Below are 26184 nucleotides of genomic sequence, written 5' to 3'. Positions count from 1 at the left end.
AAGTTTAAAAATGTCTGTTAAAGTAAGAATATAAAAAATAAGTGTCAAATGTTTTTTTGTGCTATGTTCTTGGTGTTCTGCACATATATGACACTTATCCAATCAAACAAAAATGTATCATATATGCTAGAGACTATTTATAATTAATAGAACATTTAAAAGTTAAGTAGAAACATGGGTCACATATCTAATATTTGTTTTGTCGTTTGTCCTTGTTTTTGTGTCATTTATGTGCCCATAGAGACATGGTGAGTGACATTGTAGTAATAATTTTGATAGGGCAGTGTATAATGAATATTCACTAAACATTTTACAGTGCTAGCTTCAAAAATGACAACAATATGGTTTTTGCCTCAAAAGTGACATTTCTGGACCACTGCACAGTAGCAGAAAATTTTTACAACTGCCAGAGACAAGTATTAAGTATAAGTACTGAAATGGTTTTTCAGTTACTTTATAGACCATTAGTTTGAAATTGATTTTCAACTAGTCATAACTAATCATATAAATTTCTTAACAGATTTTTTGTAATTTAAAGAAATAAACATCTCTAGGTCTTCTGTTCACAGAAAACGGTTTCAGATAATTCAGTCAACAGGAGACCTTCTAATAAAGCAAATAATTGATTTACTAAAGGGTAAAAGACTAGTTCTACATTTTGACACTAAAACTTCAAAAAACTGTTAACAATTTTGAGTCTTTGTAAGACGTCTTCAGCACTTCTATTTTTCGACATAACTAAGATTTTGAATGATTCTTTAAATCGTCTTTAAAAAGACTGTTTTGGCTTCAAAATATTTTTGTCTTTTTATATAAAGTTAAGTTTTCTCCGACTTTTAAACCATTATTCCAGCAAGTTTTATATAGAATTATTATGGAAATTGAAAATCAAATAAAACTTCACTTAAATAAAAGTATGTTAGATTTTATTCCTCAAATTTGTCTTTTAAAAGGGAATAATTAACTGGAATGTCAAGTCTAGCACTAGACTCTAAGTTATTAATTTCTCTTTATTATCAGACTAGGTTCTAAACTTCCTCTTCATTATTAGAAATTCAGGATTGGAAAGGTATTGTATAAGTTTAAATCAATCATCTGTAAATCTATTTGTAGAAATCAATTAGGTTTATAGATTACTTCTGACTAATGTATATTATACTTCGTATATCTTTTGATGAATATTATACTTTGCCTTTGTTGCTTTGCAGAAAAGATTTTTTTTTGCGTTTTCTTTCTTTTTTTTTTTTAAATCAAGTTAATACCACATTATAGTTACAGAACTTGAGAAGACATAAATAAACTTTGGAAACAGTTTATATAGTTGAAATAACTTACTTTTGTCAGCTTTCTGCATTAAGAAATTGTGCTTTGTTTAAAGTGTTTGTGAGCATCAACAGATTTAACTAATTCTGACTGAATATTTTCAAATTTTAAGTGCTGGCTCCAGAAACACAGGAATCCAGCATGGGCTTTTATCTTAGTAGGGCCTTTTGTAAAAATATAATTATTTTAATAAATTCTTAAAATGACAAAGAATTTTATTTTCACTTTATTTGTGGCTCCACGAAGTGTTAAACTTTGAGCCTTTTAGTATATTAGTGTTTTGCATGATAAAATGAAACCATTATTTAATATCAGCCTCAAAAATATTTGCAAAATACCATTTAAAAAAGTCATATATATTACTTTGCAATAAATTAAATATTTATATGTAATAAAATAAACTATATAATAAATAAATTAATAAACGATTGTAATAAATTAAAGAAACTGCATCAAGGGTTGAATTAAAAGATTGTGCATAGCAACAATCAGAAGAGGATTTGCGACCTTAATTGCTATATAAACATAGAATTAAAATAATGTCTTAAGTTAAAATCTAAAGTTTGTAATCTGATGTCAAAATTTATTTGCTGTCAAAATATTTGCAAAGTAATACTAAGACTACTTTTCTAAAAGGTTTTATAATTAAATCTTTGAAAAAAAAATTATCTTTATCATTAAAGATCTATATTTATATTTATATATTTATGGGCCTTCAAATTAAGCATATTTATGGTTACCATATATCTTAGAATTGCATCAAAAGCACTCTCTGCCCAAATCAATTGCCAAATCAAAGTTATTGCTAATAACAATATCTGAATCAGAGTAAGATGCTATCAGTGGTTCTACAGTCATATAGATGTTGTGTTATTAGGGCCGTACTGAAAGGATGTGTGTGCGGGGTAAGGTAAACACTCCCCTAAATTTTTAATGTTTTGTCAGTTAAACAGTATAATGGTAAAGTTGTCAGTAAGATTACAATTTATTTACCACAAAAAATACTTTCTCATTTTTATATAAATCTTTTTGAGTATTATGTTTGATTAACTTAAAGTTGGTATATAAGTGAATTTTAAGTGGATGGATCCATTAAAGTTGTTTAAATTGTAAAGAAACCAAGCAAAAAAAAGCATTTTCGGTTTTAATATATAATATATTTACCAGACCGTTTATTATTGCAGTAAAGTGATATATTAATTGTACATTAAAGGGTACATAAAAGGTGGTGTATTTACTTATATAAAGGTTGTCTTATATAAGTTCAAATAAGGTTTATTTTAAAAAAATAATGTTTTTTACTAACAATTTTTTTTTACACCAATTTTTTTCAAAACTTCATTTAAAAATAGTTTATAGATTTTATTAGTTAGCACTTCAACAGTGTACAAGTGTACATGGTTCAATTCATGGTAGTTGGCACTTCAAAGTGTAGAAGTGTACACAGTTCAATTCATGGTAGTTGGCACTTCAACAGTGAACATTAACTGAGACTTGGAAAGTATTTGTTGTAACTGTGTAAGTTGTATATCTGGATACATAAATTTAAGGTTTACAACTTTTTTTAAATCTATAACTAAAATTACTATTCAATATTTTAACTAACATATTCTGGGAATATTTTAGCCTTTAAATATTACCATATTTTTAGATATTAACAGTTGTAGTTGAAGTTTTATGCACAAAGAAAGTGTCATATTCATTGTTCTATGAAATAAAGCAAAATGATTTTTATTCCAATTGACACATTTTATTTTAGAAATGAAGTGCTTCTGAATGCAACGATTGTTATTAATTTTTTAATTTTTAATATTCATAACCAAGTGAAATTATATTACTACCTGAAAAAATTTTCAATAAACTTAACTTTTCTACTTATATTTAGAAAAATTTTTTGAAACCAATCTAAGGCTTACTTTTAAGTTTATTATTACCTTTTTTTTTTTTTTTTTTTTTTTTTTCACCTATTTTAAGCATTTTTTTAATGCTTTTCTTGTTTATGAAAAATGTTACAATTTTATAATTTTAATGTTTTTCTTTTTTTTCAAAAACAAGTTTTTTTTTATGATGAAAGCATATTAATCTAACTTATGCATCCCAGACTTCCAAATAGTAAACAACTGGGGCAGTTTGAAAAAACAATGCTGCAGTTGGTGTGGTTGTGATGTGGTTGCTGTGGTTATGATGTGGTTGTGATGTGGTTGTTGGGGTTGGTGCTTCACGAATATTGATTAATACTATAAATTATTCTAGCTATAACATTAATTAAAATTAATGTTATAGCTAGAGCCAGGGTAATAATAAACTTTATTCTCGTACTGCTTCAAAATTGTTATAAATTTCAAAAAGGTTAAGCTTGGTTGCAAAAGGTTAAGATTTTATTAAGTTCACTTTTCAAACAATAACTTTTCTATAGTAAAATGTATAAAATTTAAATGTTAATTCTGTTTAAATAATGAAACTAAACATGTGGTTTTCATTTTATCTTTAACATTTAAACATTTTTAATGGATTCCATGACCTAAAATTCACTAATATTTCAACTTTTAGCTGATCAAACTTATTAATATTTGTGACAAGGGAGTAGTGGGAGGGGATGTTAAGAGTGATAATTTAATATGTGTTAAACTTTAATTACCTCTAAAACCACTATGAATTAAATAAGAAGTGACATTTTAGGTTTGTTTTTTTTACTATATTGGCATAGAATTACTCAGCAAATTGTTTCAATACTTTTAACCTATTCAATTTAACCTATTTCAATACTTTTAACCTACTTCCATCAACTTCTTATGTGCAATCTTAAATTAAATCTTATGTGCATTCTGCAAGAGGTAGAATTGTTAAGCTATTCTATGTTGTGTTTATTGTGTATATTTTATTTAAATAAATATTATACAATTCTACATAAATTCTTAAGTAGAACTGTTAAACTTATGCACAGTTCCACAAGAAGTTAAACTTCAAATTATAATATAAGCTAAGAAAAATGTAAAGTTTTAGTTTATTTTAAAACAAAAATCTTTATTTTTTTTCTTGGCTAGTGATACTAATTTCTTATTAACCTTTAGACTCTGCTCTATTTTTTAGGTTTGACTACTCAACGCACAGTATTATAGTTTAACTTTATTTTACATAACTTTCAATTTTTTATTTAGTTTTTAAAGTAATTGGTTCTATACTTTTGTCAGTAAATGGTAAATTAGTAAATTACATTATTAAAATTTACTAGTAAATTATTAAGTTACTATTAAGATTTTATCTGTAAATTTTTGATAAAAGCTCAATCCTAATGGTCATAGTTGTAGAAAGGAATTTTTTTTTTGGTTAATTCACCTCCTCAAGGCAGAGAAGGCCACTACAGACGAGGAGGCTACCTAATTGTGGTTATAACTCTCTCTCAACTCTTTAACTCAGAAATGCAAACCTTGACGAACAAGGCTGCTTCGCGGAGAAACAAGTTGAGCGCGGTACCACCAGGGATGTGGTGGGGATCAAACATGGAACCTCACGCTTATGAAGCAAGCGCTCTACCACCACCGCTACCACATAATTATGATAACCAATGATAATATGATAATTACCAATAATAAGGCGATGATAACTAATTTAACTTTAGACTTTTATATTTTATTCAAAAATTATTTATTATTTATATTTTATTCAAAAACCTAAAAGATTTAAAGTAAAGAGATTATTTTCAAAAGTTCTAAGATTAGGAATGATCAAAAGTTCAAAGCTCTTGGTAGTTATATTCAAAGATCTTGCTAGTTATAATACGAAAATGAATTGAAGAAAAATCAGAACTATCTCCAGAGTTTTTAAATAGTTTCTAAAAACTTGTTAAATATAAACTTGTCAAATAATTTGAAGATTATTGAAAAGACTTCTGACATTAAAGATATTCAAAGATATTGGTTTAAATATTAGTATATGTTTCCAAAAGAAAGTTTTATAATAACAATGTAAAAAAAAACAAAAAAAAAACCTCTATTATTGGCATTATTATTTATATTTAAAATACTCAATATTGAATAATATTGATAGAAGCTATTTTTTTTGGATTAATTCGCTATAATATAATACAAGTTGCATTGAAATATCAATGCAATTTCATTTATTCTGGTTGATTTATTTGTTGCTATTTTTAAGTCTTGTTTATTTTTTTAACTTTTTAGGATGTTGAAAAGAAAAGTTTGATTGTCCATCTGTCAAAAATGTTTAAAAAAGTGGATGAATCAGAAGAATTCATAAAGAATGAAAATTTTTATTCAGTTATACTTGTTGCACATTTAAACTTAGTAATGCCTCGTGTTATGTTTCCAGATGCATTGCGATCACCGTTGGTAGTTTTAACTTTTTTTTTCTTTCTTAAAAATTATAAATAAAATTTTAAATTTTGACATGCTATTGTCATGTTTATAGTTTTCGTCGGTAGAAACAGATTCTGTGTTAGAAACAGATTCATGGAGTGTGGTTGTTGATGAAATACTTTCAAATAATTATAATAATGGTATGACTAAAATTCATTTGTTAGTAGTAATAAATTTTAAGTATTATTAATTACTTCTAAGTAATAAAAACTTCCTTTAAGTAATAATAATTACTTCTAAGGAGTTTTTATTTTTTTAATAACAATAGTTGTCATAATAATAGTTGTTACTAAAAGATATAAAAAATATATAAAAATAATGTTTAATAAATTTAGTTATATATAAATTAATTTATGAGTGTATTTAAATATTAGTTAAAAATTATACTTATGATTATTACGATTATTACAAAATTCGAAATTCTTGAATTTCGAATTTTGTAATATTCTTTTTGAATAATTGAATTGGAATTATTATAATAATTGAAATTTGTTTGCAATCGACATTCCTAAAGTTTATTCAAGATTCTTACAATTTTTATCTCCAATAGACGTTATTTGTTTGTGACTATTTTATAGTACTAGTTTTAATTAGATTAAAATTGCTGGTTATTTAAACAGTAAATTTTCTTAAATTATAATGGCTTCTTACATGGAATATGACAAATGTTTCCAAACCCTAGTTCTTGGGGTTGGAAACATTTCATATGAGAACAAAAAGTGCAGACAGTGATGTGTAAGTAAAACTGCAAAAAGGTTTCAAAAATTGAAGTTGGTTTAACAAAAGTTCTTCATACGCACTTACTTTCTAAGGATAAAGTTAAACTTGCATCACCTAGTATTTCAGCAAATACACCAGATAAACCATGAACAAAAAAAGCCAAAATGTTAACCAATTTTTTTTTGATATTGGAGCAAGAATAAAAATCACTTCCTGCAACACTTGCACAGTTAACAGCCCTTGATGGGATTTATATGTGCAGGTCTTAGAGATGCAAGATTCAAAAGTTTACCCACAACAGTCAACACTGTGCATAAAACATGGTTGTAGATTACAGCAAAAAAATAAGCAATTTTTTATATACTGAAATAGCTGGCAAAAAAAACCCTGAATTCGGTGTAGGAGAAAGATTTTGATGAAATGGACATCACTACTTTATCTTTTGATGAATGGACATCATTACATAACAGTTGCTACACGAATATTAATTTACATGCATGAAGTTGTCATTTCTGGAGCTTAGGCTCAATTTGTATAACAGGATCAATGTCTGCAGATAAGTGTATTGAGCTATTAGAACAAAAGCTTGCACAACATAGACTAGATTTGGGAAAAGATATTGTTGGTATAATGACTGAGGAGCAAGTGTTATGAAAAAAGTTAGGAGAATATTATCTGTAAATTAACAGTTATGTTTTACCAATGGTGTGTAACTGGCCGTTATTGAATTACTATACCAAAAGCATTATATAGAAAGAAAAATAGGTCAGCAACAAAGAAATAGATCAGCAATTCGACAATGACAAACGATCAAATATAGAAGACGATTTTTCAAAGACAAACTGATGCTAGGATGATGATTTTTTTGACAACAATAAATTGGTCGATGCTAGTCATAATAAACATCGAGAAAACCAATGTGATGTTACTGAGTTAAATTGTGGTCCAGTGATCAAAAAGGTACACAAATTTTACTCTCAAACTTGCCCTAAATCTTTATTGATGAAATTTAAATAAAAAGAGACTCCATTATTGAATTCTTACATGTTTTTCTTGATAAGAACTATAAATATGCACTAAAATCTCTAAAAACATTCGAGTTTTAAACAAAGCTCGAGCTTGTCTTAATACAACTTTATTTCTCATTTATTCACTGCTAAATAAACTATGCTAACATTGCCTGGGGGAGTACTGAAAAAAGTAAATTACATCATCTTTATTGCTGTCAGAAATGAGCCATTCGCATAATTATTATTATTATTTTTTCCTGATTCACTCCCAACAATGCTGCAAGCAACCACTATTAGGTTGAAGTGAGGGTAAAAAAGCTAGAGGAATAAAAGATTTGGAGCATTCAGGGACGGATACAGTAAAAGAATAAGACTTTGATGAATGACAAGTTAAGCGAGATTGAGTTTTAGTTAATTAAACTAGAGATGATAGCTCCTTTGAGCAGCAACCATGATAGTATTTGTAGAAAAGATAAAGAGATGCAACTTTACAATGATGGAAAAAGGCTCAAGCTTAGCAGATCAACTGGGTCCAACAATGTTTAAAATGTGTTTTTGGACCTTGTCTAGAAGAGAAAGAGCATCATTAGAAGAACAAGCCCAAATATGACAACAGTATTTGATACAGGGACGAATAAGAGATTTTTAGAGGTAGAGAATGGAATCAGTGGTAAGAAAATGGCGACCACGATAAAGGGTAGCAACCTTAGCAGATGCTAATTCAGCAATTGATTGTATATATGGTTTCCATGAAAGGTCAGTAGTAAACGATAATCCAAGAAGTCTTAGAAAATGTCAACAGTACTGCGATAGTTGTTTGCAGTAAATAACTGACTTTTTATGGAGTTAAAATTTACAAGCCACTGTGAGCCCTATTCTATTACAGAAGTGAGATCAGATTCAAGACTGGCTGCCTGTCTAAGCGATTGAAAAGAAAAGACTTTTTGTCAAGACAGGAGTATAAAGTTGAGTCATCAGCAAAAAGAGCTACTTCAGATGTTAGGTTGTCAGGAAGATCATTGATGTAGATAAGAAACAAAATAGGACCATGGATAGAACCTTGAGGTACCCAGAACTTACTTGAAATAAAGAAGAGTGTTGGCCTTCAGGGATGAATTTTTGATAAAGCGGTTATGATATAAGAAAAAAGCTTATAAAGAAGACCAACAAGTTAAACTTTGTTGAAACCCTTAGATATGTCAAGATCAATAGCCCTAGCCTCTCCGCTTCCATCTAATGCACAATAAAATCTTTCAGTCTCAGCTGTTAGCATGTCAGCCCTAGAGCAAGAGGATCGAAAACCGTATTGATTGTCTGACAGCAAGTTGTATGACTCAAGATGGGATGTTAGAAATTTGTTTATCAAAGACTTAAAGACCTTGCTAATAACAGAAAGAAGACTGATTGGACGATAATTGGGGGGGGGGTTAGAATGTTCACCAGAGTTTTTGAAAATTGGAACAGCTGATGCCATTTTCCAGCAGGCAGGAAAACAAGACTCAGTCAAGCACTTATTAAATAGTTTAGAGAAAATTGAAGAGAGTTCTGGAGAACAATTTTGTAAGACTATGACAAGAATATTGCCTGGACCACAAGCCATGGAAGAGTTTAATTGAGATATGACTTAAGCAACGGAAGCTGGAGTGATTTGAATGTATAACAATGAGTTAACCTGTTTAATTGGAATGGAAGGAAGAGGATGGTCATAAGATTTGAGAGTCAAATTAGAAGAAAAGTTCTTTGCAAATAGTTTAGCCTTTTCCTTGGGAGAGGTAATAAGATCAGTCCCATGAATGAGAGATGGAATGTTAGACCTTCCTTTGTTAACAACGCTGTTGAAGATTTTCCAAAAGTCTCTAGAGCCTAACTTCTTAGGTAAGATATGAGATTTAGTGAACTGAGAATAATGGAGCTTAGCATCAAACAGCACCTTTTTACATCGATTTCTTGCAGTAATAAATAGCTGTTTATTCTCGAGAGAGTTGTTCTTTTAAAAAAGATGAAAAAAATGATTACAATTAAATATAGCAGCTGCACTAGAGGGTAAAAACCATGGAGTAGAATGAGGCTTTATGTGGAACCAACAAGAAGGAATAAAAGCATCCATTCCTGCCTGGATCCAGGAGGTTATGTAGGAGGTGCATTTATCAGCTGAGAGGGAAAAGACATCAGTGACCATCACAAAGAAAATCATGAAAAAAGTCCCAGTTAGCTTTTGGGTAGTAGTAAGTAGTGCAATAATAGGGTGAGTCCGAAAATGAAGTATGAGATGAAAGATTTATAGAGATCATTGCATGGTCAGAACCACCTAAAGAGAAAATAAAGGAAATTAACACAAGCTAGGATCAGATACCAGACATAAATCAAGGAGTGAAGGTTAATGGTTTGGGTTGTCAGGGAAACAAGTCACAAAGTTAACTATGTGAGTAAGAGATTGAGAAATGCAGAAATTATAGGCTTTAGTGCCAGCAGGGTCAGTGGCATAAGAGTCAAGCCATTCAATGTGATGAGCACTGAAGTCACCAATAACAACAATATTAGCAGAGGAGTAAAGAGAGAGAGAGAGCATGGTCAATTTGATCAGAAATTATATCTAAATAGTTCAGTCTTGGGAAGAAGGAGAACGATAAAGAACAAAGAGAAAGGTGATAGAGTAAAGAAGTGCTAAGCGGAAGCACATAAAGGAATGTTCAAAGGATTTGAACCTGATTTCATGACAAATAGATGAATTGATGCATATGTATACCCTTAAGCCAAGCATCTAACTATTGGAGTCTTTGCGAATTAAAGTATTGTACCCATCAACACTGAGATCAGAAGAAGGTATACCAGAATTTAAATTCGTCTCACTAAGAGCAAGCAAGTCTGGTAAATTTTGCAAGAGGTAAGACACAACTGATGGAAGGTTGCTACACAGACCATGAATATTAGTAAAAGATATATTAAAACAGTTAGGTGGTGGGATGGTTTTTTATCTTTAATATTTTAATTAACTTTTGGCAAAATTTAAAGTTAAAGGAGAACTTGATTCATTCATAGATAGAGCACAGCCTCTTAAGCAATGAGCTGTTCAATTTTTTCAGTCCTGTTAATTAACCTGAATTCGTAACATGGGACTTCTTATGTGGTCTCAACAATGCGCAGCAAAAGCATTAAGAGGGGCATTATCCATGTGCAACATGACACTGTTAATACTCTGATATTTAGCAGCTGTTGATGGAATCAGCCTCTCTGAGAGCTACCACAGAGTTCGGGAAACCTTACTGCCAGCCGGCCTCAGAACCATTAAACTGAGTTTTAGAGCTGTACCCTCATTAGAAGATAACAGAAAGAGTTGCATAGCCACTATCTAGGAGGCATAAGCAAAAACCTATTAGAAAAGTCAAGAAGATCCAGCATTCATTATCTACCACATTTACATCTACGCCAGTCTAATAGATGAAGAAGGGGATCGTGGTTGGTCAACAGAATTATTCTGCTTACCCTTGATGTCTTTGCCTAGGAGGCCTCCTACAGCTGGATGCAGTTAACATCTGCCCAAGACAAGTATTTTTATAGAGACACCATCTCTAGCCTTTACTCAACCAAGACCCCAAGGCAGGGGAGTTTTAGCTAGATGCAGTTAACATCTGCCCAAGATGAGTATTTTTATTGAGACACTATCTCTAGCTTTTACTCAACCAAGGACCCCAAGGCAGGGGATTTTTAAGTCAGAGTTTGTTTCTCCTAGCCTTTGCCTAAAACAACACACTCTACATGGGACAGGTAGTACTGGGTTACATAATACCAGTATCAGTGTGATTGTGATGATCCTGAACCTGACCTGGAGTAAATAACTTTGCTGATCGTTTTTCTCATTGTAAACTTTATTTTATTGAAATAAAAATTTTAGGTATATTCGAAATCAACGTTAAATATTAAGCTTTGTTTATATGTGGAAAAACAATCTATCCCCCTCCTAGTCTTTAAAGATCTTTTTAGTTTAAAACCCAGCAACAAATACACTCTTAAATAAAAATATTCTTGGCAAACCTTTTTATCAAACAACTTTATTCAGTTTTAACTTGCCTACCCTACACCGCACCTATGGAATAAACTTGTTTTGCCAAATTTTGATTTTGATTGACCAAATTCTTTTTATTTAAAAAAAAAAAAAATTCCGTTCCTTCCCTCGATAACATTTTACAGTATTACTAACTATTTTATCTACTATTTAACTTTATTTTTGGATTTTTATTACTTTTCTTTAATGTTTTATAGTTAAGTTGTTTACAACCATTTATATTGTTTTTATATTTATATTATGTTGTTTATATTGTTGACAGTTTTGCTTATGTAAAAGATTCTATATATATAATCTACTTTATTGTAACTTACACTTTACAAGATATTTGTAAATTTGTTTATTATTTTTTTAAAGGTTCTGATGATAACATTTTAGTGATCTTCTTTCGGAAACCTACACATACAGTTTACACTGCTATCACGCTTTATATATATATATATATATATATATATATATATATATATATATATATATATATATATATATATATATATATATATATATATATATAAATATATATATTTGTAATGTATAGGACTTCTAATAGTTTATTTTATTGTATCACGACAGACATTGTAAACTAAAAAAAAAAATTATAAAAAAATGAAAAAAATTAATAGTAATGTTCAGATGATTACCAAAAAAAAAAAAGATATCTTTCAGAAGTATGTTATGACTGAATTTGGGAAATAAATAACTCTGATTAAAGATTGCAAGACTAGATGGATCAGTCGTTTTATGGATCAGACGCTTTAACGCGTCTATTTAATTAAAAATTGTATACAAAAGGCATTAATTGACATAAGTCTAAGCATTTTTTGATGTGTTATTAATTTTATTAAAACTTTAGTTAAATATGTTAAAATCTTTCAAGAGCAGGTATTTAAAAATCCCGGGATCCCAGAAATAAGTAAATGTAATCCTGAAATCCCGGGATTAAAAACATAGCATGGGATTACAAACCCTAATTTTTAGTATATCAACCTAAAGTTATTAGGATTAGGAAAATTTACATTGTAGCCAGTAGCTAAGATTGAATATAGTTTAATTAATAAGAGTATATGTAAAGTTCATGGTTTCAAACTATTAGGACTATAACAAAGATTGAAAAAAGATGTACTAAATATTTAGGCTGGATAGTATTCTCAAGCCTACAGAATACTACCTCAGTCTCTGCGGAAGTAAATGAGTGCAAGAGCAGAGTAAAGTTCTCCTAAAATGTACATTGTGAGTCATGCCAGCTGCTTCTCTAAACAGCTTCTTAGGAAAGCTTTAGGTTTTTGCATGAACAATGCATTAAAAAAATTTCTCATTAAATACAAAATTTGGTTTTATACTTGTTACAAACAAATTTTTGTAACGTAAATATTACAAGAATATATAAATAACAAGTTTCATTTATTGCTCATTTATTTATTAACAACATTATTTGACAAAAAAATTTGACAAAGAGCTATAAAAGTTTTTACTGCTTATAAAAAACGTTTTATATTTTCTTATTGTAATAGAATTGCAGACATTTTAAGAATTATTACAACAATTAAAAATTCTACAATAAAAGTGATTAATATATTAAAGTAATTATTATATATAAAATATATGATTCATTATAATATAAAATAAAAATTGTTATTCAATAATTTAGAGTGTATTATTTTTATTTTTCATCAGTTTAATAATTTATTAATTTATCAGTATAATTTAGAGTGTAATAATTTTATATCAAATAGTAATCTAATCTAATCAAAAACATTTGCATTTAAATCAACAGCCGTGCCTTTTAAAAGCATTGAAGTTTATTATACAATTAATTTTTTTTTATTTATAAAAATGACTTTGTATTTTTCATTTTAATTACAATGATAATTATACTTTTGAGAGAAAAAATTAAACCATTGCGAGAGCTGTTAATTGCTCCTGTAAACTGTTTTAGGGGTGGTGGACAAGAGCTAAAGCTCTTGCCTCCTGCCAAGGCCTGCTACCTTACAGAATACTACCTTATTGGATCATGCTAAACATGTAATGTTGTCTTTCAAAAAACTAGCTTATATAATAAGATTCGAAAGTTAATGACGCATAATAAGAATTGAAAGTTAATGATATGAATGTGCAAAGAAAAATGCACTTATGTTTATATGTACATACAAACAAACAAACAAATATATATTTAGAGCAACCATGATAAAAAATGTATAAAATCAAATTTTCAAATATTTAGATTTATTCAGTTATTCTTTTTATTATATTTATTTATGTTTGACATTAGTTGATAAAATATTTTTGTGTTAGGATGTTCTGTGATGTTTTGTGGTGGTAAGGATGTTGGAAAATCAAGTATGGCACGTTATACAATTAACAGAATGCTTTCCAGGTTTGTTTTGTTATTTTTTAAAATAATTTAGTTTTGAATTCTTCCAATTGACAATATAAGTATTGCAAGTTGATGGTCTTCAGGCTGTATGATTAGGTTCAATGATAAAGTTCTGTTTTTTATGTTCCTCATAGATGTTTCCAATTTTTTGAAATAATTACCATTTTTTGTTTTTTTATATGTAACTATTTTTTATATTAAGCTTTTTTAATTTTAATTTTTTTTTAAATCCAGAAAAACAAATAAACAAAAAAAAATCACTTTTATTAACTATCTTAGATATGATTCTGTATATTATTTGGAATGTGATTCTGGTCAAACAGAGTTTACTCCTCCTGGTATTTTATCTCTTGTAAAAGTAACATCACCTCTTCTTGGTCCTCCTTCGACACATCTTATTAAGCCTGAAAGGTTTGTTATTTTAATGTTATAAAAAAAGAGTTATCATTTTGTATTTGAAATATATTTTGTAATTTGTATATTCAGAATAATAAACAAATCCAGTCATTGGAATGCTGGGTACAAAGCTCTAAGTATTTTCGCTATTTTCATCAACAACAAAAAAGTTATATCAAGATGGGGGTGAACATGTTCAGTCCCATCTTGATATCTTCAAATGGTGAGGGCTTCTTATGACAAATGAAATTTTGCCATCTAATTTATTGGTAGCACTGCTTGAACCTTCTTGTTAACTAATACCATATAAAGGTCACACTCCATGCTCCATGTAGCTGTGGCTCCTTATCGGAAAAGATGGCAGGGTGTAAACTAGCCCTGTGGGGTCTCGTTAAACGCGGTATTTCCAAATGCTCATAAAATTGAAATTCCTAATTTAAATGTAAAAAAAGTTCCATTCTCCGAGTAAAGTTTAACAAATCATAATTTAAGTTAAATAATAATTCTAAAAGTTATTGAAAATTAATTATTAAATACTAACAGATAAATAACATAAGAACTTCTAGTTTATTAATTGCATAAAACTTGAAATAAAATCACCCTTATTGGTATCACTACATGATTGCATAACTGTGAAAATGTCTCTTGGAAAAAACTTCTTGAGAATTGGGATTTTTCCCAGCCAGTTTAGGGTTTTTCTCAGCAACTTGTAAAATTATTTTCTCAAAATTTGCAAATAATTCTTTGCAATGATTTCCAACAACAGCAAATTTTATATAAAAAAATTTGCAAGAAATGAAGTAAAACCTAAAATATTAACAAACTTGTTTAGATCAACACCCAAAAATGCCATTTCTTTAAAAGTTTTGCCCACTTTAGCTGAATATTCAAATGACTTATTAAGGGGTTGTCCATAAATTATGCCTGAATTTTCTAATGAACAAAACAAAAAAGATCGAACATTTTCCCTCATTGAGCCTGAAGTTAAATGAAAAGTCAAAATAGCATATTAAGTTAAATGAAAATCGCTGCATTAAAGAGCATAAGATCTCCTACTTAAGTTTTTTAAATAAATTTAGCGTTGCATAGTTTATGGAAGATTATGCAAACTCAAGTAGTACTTGTGCTTCATCAACAAAGTTTATTTGGGGAGGCGTTTACTTCTGTTTGGTATTTTATATCAAATGAATTATGAGATCACATCAACTATAATCTTTTTTGCTTATCTACTATCATTTCTAAACTTTTTCACTAACTTTTTTTAAAAACCACCTATATATATATATATATATATATATATATATATATATATATATATATATATATATATATATATATATATATATATATATATATATATATATATATATATATATACATATATATAAATATATATATATATATATTTATATATATATATATATATATATATATATATATATATATATACATATATATAAATATATATATATATATATATATATATTTATATATATATATATATATATATATATATATATATATATATATATATATATATATATATATATATATATATATATATATATATATGCAGGGGCTGTTGCAGAAAAAAAATTTGGATGGGCGGTACCCTCCGTCCTGGAAAAATTTAGTGGAAATTTTGCCCAAATTTAGCATTTTTTTGCAAAAAAAAAAATCTTTGCCGTAAAAAACGTTAAAAAATAGGTCCTCAATTTTTAATTTGGGCAGCACCCAAATACGGTTGACACTGTCGAAAATGGTCCAGAATAGCCCCTTGTATATATATTTATATATATATATATATATTTATATTTGTATATGTATAAATGTATATATATATATATATATATATATATATATATATATATATATATATATATATATATATATATAAATATATATATATATTTATAAATATATTTATATAATTATAAATATATTTATATATGTATATTAGGATGTCCCAAAAAATGATGAAAATTTGAAAATCAAGAGACTGTACCCTCTAAACTATGTGATTTGATCTATAAAGATAGAACATATTTGTATATTTGTATATGTATAAATGTATATATATATATATATATATATATATATATATTATATATATATATATATATATATATATATATATATATATATATATATATATATATATATATATATATAAATATATATATATATATTTATATATTATATATTATATAATATATATTATATATATTATATAATATATAATATATATTATATAATATATTTATATATGTATATTAGGATGTCCCAAAAAATGATGAAAATTTGAAAATCAAGAGACTGTACCCTGTAAACTATGTGATTTGATCTATAAAGATAGAACATTATTGTAATTTTGTTTTTTATATTATTATATAAATTTATTTTATAAATTTGTAATGCATAAAGAATGGCGGTAAAAAAACCTCCCTTCTATACCTCATTTTTTTCCTTTTCTGTCATTATTTTAACAACATTTTTTTGTCATTTCCAATGTAAGGAGGTAAAGTCCATCTGCCATAAAATGTGCCTCATGACAAGCGCCATGTTGATGGAATTTAAAATTAATTACATTTCCACCAAGATAAAAAACAACAAGCTGGCAAAGGTTTCTATAATCACCTCTTGCAAAAGTATTTTTGAGCAGAGCTTTTGAATAGAAAGTAAGGGCATCTTTTGCAAGAGTGTACAACACTGAATCAACTTCTAGGTTATCTCAACACACTTTTACAATATTATTTAGAGTTTTCACTTCTGTACAAACTTCATTCCACTTTTTTTTTAACTTTAAGTATAATGCTCTATCGGTGCCTTTTGTTTTTCCTGTGAGTACTTCCATGAAGTGAGACATATGCCACTCATATATGTGATGCCTGCATAACAACCATGTTAAAGGGATTTTAAGTTTTACGCTCAGCAATTGAATTGCTTCAGCATATTTCCCCGTGTTACCACTGGTTGTATCCCAGCAGCAAGCAAAGAGTTGATTAACACACTTGTAATATTCTAATAATTTTATTAGTTCAATTGCCTGACATGCTCCAGTACCATTTTTTTATTGGACAATCCCAAGCAATATATCATCGCAATCTGGAGCATCTGGAGAACTAACGCTCACAGCCAATCTGTCATAAACAACAGATATTTGAAGGTCTTCTGAAATTTCTTTAACTAGTTTAGTGTCAAAATGTAGAACTAGTCTTTTACCTTTTAGTAAATCAACTATTTGCTTTCTTAGCCTCTCTATAAGCTGTGCTTTTGTAATTATTGGAACTTTGTGTATTTTGTCCTTCAAAATGTCCCATAAATTCTCAATTGGATTGATATCTGGTGAATTCCCAGGCCATTCGAGGACAGAGAATCCATCGTTTTGGAACCAATCATTGACAACTTGCCCATATGGCAAGGAACATAATCCTGTTGAAATATAAAGTCCTTATTAGTGAACCAGTCTCTGACTTGTAGAACCAAACTTTTCTCCAACACCCCTATACACTTTCTCTGGTTCATCATTCCTTCCACAATATATAGGCGGCTTGTCCAATAGATGAATATTGCTCCACATACCATGATCTTAGTGGGGAACTTCATTGTTTTCTTAAGACACTCAGAATTAAACTCTTCTCCAGGCCTTCTTCTGACTGTCTGAACTCTATCATGCAACACAGCAATTGTTGACTCATCTGAGAATACTACATGAACAAAAAAAATGCCTAATAAGTTTCAAGGAAATTATTGTACAAACATTACATTAATAGTCATGATCAACAAGTTAACATCTACTGATATTAGTCAAAAAATATGATGAAACTGAAATAAATCAAGAAATCAATACTATCAGAGATCTAACAGAAAGTTAAATTAATGATTAATTGGACCAATCTCCTTGCGTTCAACTTTCATGCTCAACTGCCCATCCATACCTGGCATGCTTTATTTTTTTAGTGAGCCTAAGCATTTTCCTTGGTCTGTATGCCTTCAGTTCCTGCTCAAACAAGCAATTATTCACTATTATGCAGCTTACATTAATGCCCTGACTTGCTAATTCCATAGATATCTTCTTCCAAGAACTTCTTCTATCTAGAGGGGCATTACTTTGATATTTCTCTCAAGTCTGGGGGTAGTGATTCTTTTATGACTGGATTTTCCAACTCTTCCAGCTTCAGCATTTGTACCCTCATCCAGCTTCCTTTTCACTGCCCTAACTGTTTGTGTTGAAATCTTCAATTTCATAGCCATCTCCTTTTGTTTTAGGCTACTATTCTCCAACAAATGACACATTTGTCCTTTTTATTTAGGGCTCAGGTCTTTTCTTTTCCCTATCATTTCAAAATCGGTCAAAAATGTCCAAAATTTTGCTGAACATTTTTGTTTTTCAGAACTGAAACTTAAAATTTGTTTCAGAGTTCAAGTACATACCACATCAACTTGTTTCTTAGCGCAGCGGCCTTGTTCGTCAAGGTTCGTGTTTTGGAGTTATAGGGTTATAATCACTATTAAGTAACCTCCTTATCTGAAGTGGCCTTCTCGGCCTTCACTGTACACCACAGAGAGTAAAAAAAAGTGACGCAAACTCGAATTAACATATTTCAGAATTTACGCAACTTTTCTTGTCTAGGCGTTAAATGACCCTAAAATTAAAAAAACCAAATCTAAATGGATTTTATTTGACAATAAAATAGCCCCATTACTAAATATATGTATGTCATTAAAACAAAAGAATATCATATATATATATATATATATATATATATATATATATATATATATATATATATATATATATATATAATTTTTTTAGTGCATATTTAGCATAAATAAATGCAGAAAGTACCTTGTAAACAATAGATATCAGTTTTCCAGCTCTACCAAAGTTAACTTATCCTTTGTCTATTTGGTGGTTAATATATATATATATATATATATATATATATATATATATATATATATATATATATATATATATATATATATATATATATATATATATATATATATATATATATATATTTATATATATAAATATATATATATATATATATGTATATATATATATAAAGTTAGTGTTGTAGTATTATAAAGTAAATGCCTAAATAATACAACATACAAGTATTAACGTGTATTAAATGTCATAAAAAAAATAACAATATCCTTAAAAATGATAAAAATTGATTTAATTTGATTTTGTGTCTACCAAAGGTGAATAACTTTTTGTGAAAATAACGTATAGAAAATATCTTGAATTATACTTTTGACCAAAAATTGTAATTTTGCTCTTAAATATCTCCTTAATTAATTTTAATTTTGCTCTTAAATATCTCCTTAATTTGCTCTTAAATATCTCCTTAATTTGCTCTTAAATATCTCCTTAATTTGCTCTTAAATATCTCCTTAATTTGCTCCTAAATTTCTCCTTAATTAAAATCATTAAAATTTTTGATATTTTAACATATCCATATTGAATATGTCTTTGAATCTATGATATTATTACACTGCAAAGAGTGAACCTCCTAAAAAAGAAACTTAGTATATGTTCTGCTATAAGCAGATTAGGGGCTTAGTTCCAGTCATTGGTAATTATTATATCTTAGATTGATTGTGCTTAAAAATTTCAACGCTCTTCCGAAACACTGTTGAATTTTCCAAATTATTCCAGTGATTGACAACTCTGTCAGTGAAAAAGTTGTGTCAGTGTGCACAGTTTTTCACAATTTTGCAATGTAGGCGTTTACATATCCTCCGTCATAAACTCTTACTCTGTGTGGAGCAATAGTTATTAGAAACTGAAAAAATTGAACTACCTTCTACTTACTGTGCACAGGTGGAAAACTGTTAAAAATAATTAATTTAGTTTATACTTTAAAAAATTTTTTCTTAATTTTTTATTTTTTTTATTTTTTCAAAAGATTCTTTTCTTGATTTTTTTGCCTTAATTAAATTTTTTTGTACATTTCTTAGATCTTTTTTCTATGGTTATATTTCACCAAAAGACAGTCCAACACAATACATCCATTTAATTGAGCAACTGCTTGTGCATTATTATAATCACTATGCAACTAATGGTCCACTTATTATAAATCAGCAAGGCTGGGTTAAAGGTTAGTAAAATTAATTTTTTTTATTTCATTTTTTAATTTTTTAAACAATTAAAATATATATATTTAATAATAATAATTATTATAAATTTACACAACTAACTTTGGTTTTTAGTAAGAGTTGGTATAAGCACTACTTGTTTGGAGAACACGTTGAGCAAAATAAGCTCAGTTGCCATATTGATTTTAGGTTGATACCAGAGCATTAAGTTTCAGTTGCACACACTGAAGATGTAGTGCAACTGAAACTACTTTGCAAAACTCCCCAATAGAGGGAGTATTGCAACAGTTAGTATTATTAATGGTAACCACTCAAAAGATGTGAAACTTCAGAGTGTTCTATATAAAGTTATTTGTGCCGATTATTAACTTATCATTAGTTTTCTTATTCGATATCAATTAGTTTTCTTAAACAATTAGTTCTGCTAAACTGCATATTTATATAAATAGTAAAACCTGTGATCAAACACAGAGTATCATCAAAGAAGAAAGATCAGAGAATCATCAGAGAAGACCTCAAAGTATTATACTCTAAATAAGTATTTTCAATCTGTTTTTAAAATGGAGCCAAAAATACCAGAATATAACAAGCTTTGGATCAAATCACTTATTATAAAGGAGTAATTACTGACCCATTTCATTATTATCAAATATCATTATTAAATGTCATACAAGTTTTGTTAAAATTAATGTATTTTTAATTATGTTATGGCCATGGCATACAACTTGCTGTAAATGATGTTTTTAATAAAAAGAAAGAATTCATTGCAAATCAGAATTTGACAATGAATTTTCTTACAGTTTCATTCATTCGAAAATGAGGAAATTGAGAAAGATTTACTGGGCTACAATCATGAAAATGTAAGACCTAAAATTGAACTAAATGAATTTCATTATGGGCCAGTCATAAAAAAAAATACACAAATTGATACTAATATTTAGACCACCTACCAAGAACGATATCTTAATATCTTTCTTGGTAGGTGGTCAAACAAAATATATTAAGGCTGAATTTGGAAAACAACTCTCTTTAATAATGGACTTCAAGACATGGTGGAACAACTGTTAATGCTTAAACTATTTTACAAAGTAAAACTGTATACAAAAATCATTAATTGATATTTATTTAGTCCAAGATGATTCTATAGCTCTGTCACGTAATGAACAATATTATCAGAGATTATTACAACTTGAGTTCTCATTAAAGCAATGGTTGAAGCCTGTTTGTCGCTGAGATTCATTTTATGCTTACAAAATTAAAAGATGCTCACAATAAAACAAACAGTGTAATATTTTGCAGCTTTGATGATTTGTATGCATGAATACATACGAACCATCAAAGACATGTGACATTGTTATCATAAATTTAAAAAGAAATGACACTACTTTAGCCATTATGACACTTTTTAAATTTATGATAACATGTGACATTGTTGTCATAAATTTAAAAAGAAATGATACTACTTGAAAATGGTTGTACACAATGCAATTATTTAGAAAGTGCTTATTTATTTCTAATGATTTTGAAACCGACAAATGTTGAGGCTGACCGGGCATTTTCTTGGGCTGGACTGTTCAAAAAGTACAAAAAATTTGAAACTGTGGGTGCGTTGTGCTTTATTATGTCGCATTTCAAAGCACATAAACCATAATATATTTCCTTTTTTCTTACATAATTTCTTAACATTAAGATGTTAAATTAACATGTTTTTCTTTCATGCATGTAACAATGTAATGTAAACTGCCTTCATTTAATAAATATATTTTTGGTTAAATATGTGCTATATATATATATATATATATATATATATATATATATATATATATATATATATATATATATATATATATATATATATATATATATATATATATACTATATATATATATATATATATATATATATATATATATATATATATATATATATATATATATATATATATGTATATTTATATATATATATATATATATATATATATATATATATGTATATATATATATATATATATATATATATATATATATATATATATATATATAAATATATATATAGTATTGGTAATAATAATAAGTAAATTTCTAATCTTTGCAGAAATTTTAAATATTTTTTACCCAGTAGTTGTTTTTTATACACAAACCATTTCATTCAAAATAGCTCAAATGCTCTTATTTCTAACATGTTTAGTTATTGTTAGAAATAATATTAAGGAAATTTAAAAGAAAGATAACAATCATGACTGCCATTTGAAAGTTTCATCAAGTATAAATGATGATGACTTAAGTTATTATCATTTATACTTTTTCTCCCTGCATTTAATGTTCGTCATTTTTATAGCTGTATCAGTTCTTATATTTTTAAATATATTTCTTTATTGTCTGGTTCTTGTTTTTTCTTTTTTTTTTTTTTTTAAATGTCTGGTTCTAATGCTGATTTATATGTTAAACAATTCTGGAGTTCACATTCTTGGATAAACATTCTTCAGGGTAAACATTGGGGTAATCATTATTGGGTTAACATTCTTCTGGGGTAAACATTCTTATGGGGTAAACATTCTTAAATTATAGGTGATCTATTGTCAATGTTGCTCACTCACAATGCATTAATTTGATTTTGATAACTTAGAAACTCTTCTTTCTTCAGGCTTGAACTTTTTTTTTAAATATAATTCAATAAAATATATATATATATATATATATATATATATATATATATATATATATATATATATATATATATATATATATATATATATGTATATATACATATACATATACATACACATATACATACACATATACATATATATATGTTTTTTTGTTATTCGCCTCCTCAAGGCCGAGAAGGCCACTACAGATGAGAAGGCTACTTAATAGTGGTTATAACCCTCTCTCAACTCTATAACTCCGAAACTCGAACCATGACAAGCAAGGCTGTTGCACAGTGAAACAAGTTGAGCGCGGTACTACCAGGGACGTGGTGGGGATCAAACTCGGAACCTCTCGCTTACGAAGCGAGCGCTTTACCACTACACCACTACCGCATATATACATATATATATATATATATATATATATATATATATATATATATATATATATATATATATGAATATATACATAAGCATACACATACATATACATATATATATATATATATATATGTATATATATATATATATATATATATATATATATATATATATATATATATATATATATGTATATATATATATAGTGAGATGAAAAGTTGGGGATTTCAGGTTTAACATTATTGTCAATCATATATTTGATTTGCTCAATTGAAAAATGTTGTGTTGTTGAGGGCTCCGTAAATTTAGTAATGCTGATACCAACCAACTCATACCAATGATTAGCATTAAAATTAATTTCCAGAATTTTCTTCAAATTTACTCCCATACTTTTGTTGTTTACTCAATAAATATAAATTAAGCCAATTATCACATTTAATGTATCATTTTTTTCAAAACTAATTTTAGTTAACTATAAAAAAATACCTTTGCCTTAGAGCCAGTAGGATTTGAAAACCAAAGTTTGGTATATTGCTGTCATTATCTTTTAGCATGGCATAAAGAATATTTTCAGGTTTTAGGCACAATGCATCGTTTTTAATGTTTTTTTTAACAATATGTTTAACATCATCAAAGTGGAGATTATTCATTATAGTAATAGTAGAAAAAATAAGGCGCAGGGATTCGTGAAATTTTGAAGATTTTTTTTTTTCGAACCATGCCGGAGCGTAAACCTGAACAATAAAACATACAAGTTTTTTTAAAGAAATGGTTGGTTGATTGTCTCTAGTATACAAACAGAGAAGGCAAATAGCTTGAGTTAGCCACTTTGCATGGCTAAGCAGTTTATCAGAAACTTTATCAATGCCTATTCCTTTGCAATATTCAAATAAAAGTGTTTGATCGTGACTAAGGTCTAATAGTATTTCTTCTGGAATATATCTATTTACAATTGGGTTTTCAATACATTCAAACTAAACTTGGTTTCTATCCTGTATATTTTCAGCACATCTTTTGCCAAGTAGACCACTGAAGCTTCTTGTCCCAGTTGTCACCATAAAGTTTCACAAAAAGAACTAGTAATAGAAGTTCATTTTGATGTAAGGCACATCCAATTAGATGTAGTTTTCTTTTTAAAAACTCTTCTAGTTTTACCACTAAGCCACTTATTGGTCCAGTATTGGTAGCAGTATTATCAAGAAGAACAGCTTGTTTACTTTCCAAACTGTTATATTCTTGTAAAACACTGAATGATTCGGTAGCAAGAACCAAGCCTGCAGCACCAGTGACAGGAATTGTCCTATGAGTCAAATAATTTCCACTTGATTTTTAATCTTCATAAGTAAATGTAAGGTGATGTTCAGGTTCAATGCATTTCTTTAGTACTTTTCCTTGAGGTGAGTTTATTACTTAACTTGTTTTAGTTATCTGATCGAGCTTGCTATCAACCCCAAATTAACTGTTTTTTTTGTTCTGAGTCCAGATCTTCACTAACAATTTTTACTTTTGACTTGGCCCTATCAAATTTGCATTTGCCAATCAAAATATCATTTATATCAACATCATTTTTCAGAAGATATTTTATGTCATGTAGTAAAGCATTTGCAAGGGCTGCCCCTACATTTGATGAACACTCGTTTCTGAGTAGTTCAATTGCAAATCTTGGAGGTTTAACCAAGTTGTATTTTCTAATAGGATTATTTATTTGTTTCCATTCACCTTCATCCTAAAAAAAGTTAATAAAATAAAATGCTTTTTGTTTCATCTACTACAAATATTTCAGGTATTTATAAAATATTTACCTCCGTAATGGTTAAACCACTTGTTTCTTCAATTAAGTTTACATGTGGTATGAGGGATTCATCTTCACCAACTAGCTTATGAGATATTTTTGTCGTTCTTTATCAAGTCTTTGAATCCTTTTGACAGATAATCTATCAACGGAAGAAATTTGATATACACCTTTTGGACCAACTTTTCCCCTCTGATCATGAAGATAAGCTCTGTCTTCAAGAGGTACTTTATTACTTTGAGAGCAAAGGCATACAATATGTTCTTCAATGCAATTTTTTTTATTACATGAAACTTTTCTGTCACTACAGGGAAACACATCTAATGAACAGGAACACACAGAAATATCAAAAAGTTTGTCTAAGTTTGCATCAAGATTTCTTTTAGCGCTTGCTTTTCCGTGCTTGTAATTATTATCCTTAACAAGGTACGAGAAGATCTCTAACTTTCCTATTAATAGATTTGTTCGTTATAAGAGTAAACTTGGGTTTACTGTAGCCCAAATTGATTTTATATATTTTTTTGCTTATTTGCTGAGTCACTAATACAATATCTGCATTTGGATTGAATAAGATAGTAAGTACTGAATAACCTGTCTAAAAGTGCTTGGATCTGTCATTGATAATTCACATGGGCCACCACAATATTTTTTTTTACTTTTCATCCGTGTAATTGTAGCCTTTACTTTTGGCATTTTCGTGGACTAATTTTATATGTAAACTGTATAAAAGTATAACACTTAGAGTCATCGGCAACAGCGTGACTTTTTAGTGGGGGTCACTAAAAAAACCTAAAATATCAAAACTTACTATTAAAAACCTGCTTTGTTAAAAAATAAAGAAATAAAAGCTTTTTGAAAAAATTTGGGGGCCCATGGCCCCCTCAGGAATTGAGTAAAACCATTAGTTCCTTCGAAAAGTTTTATATTTTAATCTACTTCAGAAGTTGCAAAACAAAACTTATGTTATATAAAAACTATTTAATATAAATAG

At 28.1% G+C, this 26184-nt stretch overlaps 1 protein-coding gene across 1 annotated transcript in view; it reads left to right on the top strand.

Moving 5' to 3' along the window:
• Positions 1-26184, top strand: part of LOC100209793 (polynucleotide 5'-hydroxyl-kinase NOL9) — a 70801-nt gene that overhangs the window by 12658 nt on the left and 31959 nt on the right. The window contains exons 4-8 of the mRNA XM_065817140.1: positions 5502-5669; positions 5749-5836; positions 13782-13863; positions 14143-14274; positions 20233-20372. Coding sequence (XP_065673212.1) covers positions 5502-5669; positions 5749-5836; positions 13782-13863; positions 14143-14274; positions 20233-20372 — 610 coding nt within the window. The remainder of the gene's footprint in view (positions 1-5501; positions 5670-5748; positions 5837-13781; positions 13864-14142; positions 14275-20232; positions 20373-26184) is intronic.

The sequence above is a fragment of the Hydra vulgaris genome, chromosome 14, assembly GCF_038396675.1.
Source record: "Hydra vulgaris chromosome 14, alternate assembly HydraT2T_AEP".
NCBI classification, from domain to species: Eukaryota; Metazoa; Cnidaria; class Hydrozoa; order Anthoathecata; family Hydridae; genus Hydra; species Hydra vulgaris.
This window is presented reverse-complemented; position numbering and strand designations above follow the sequence as displayed.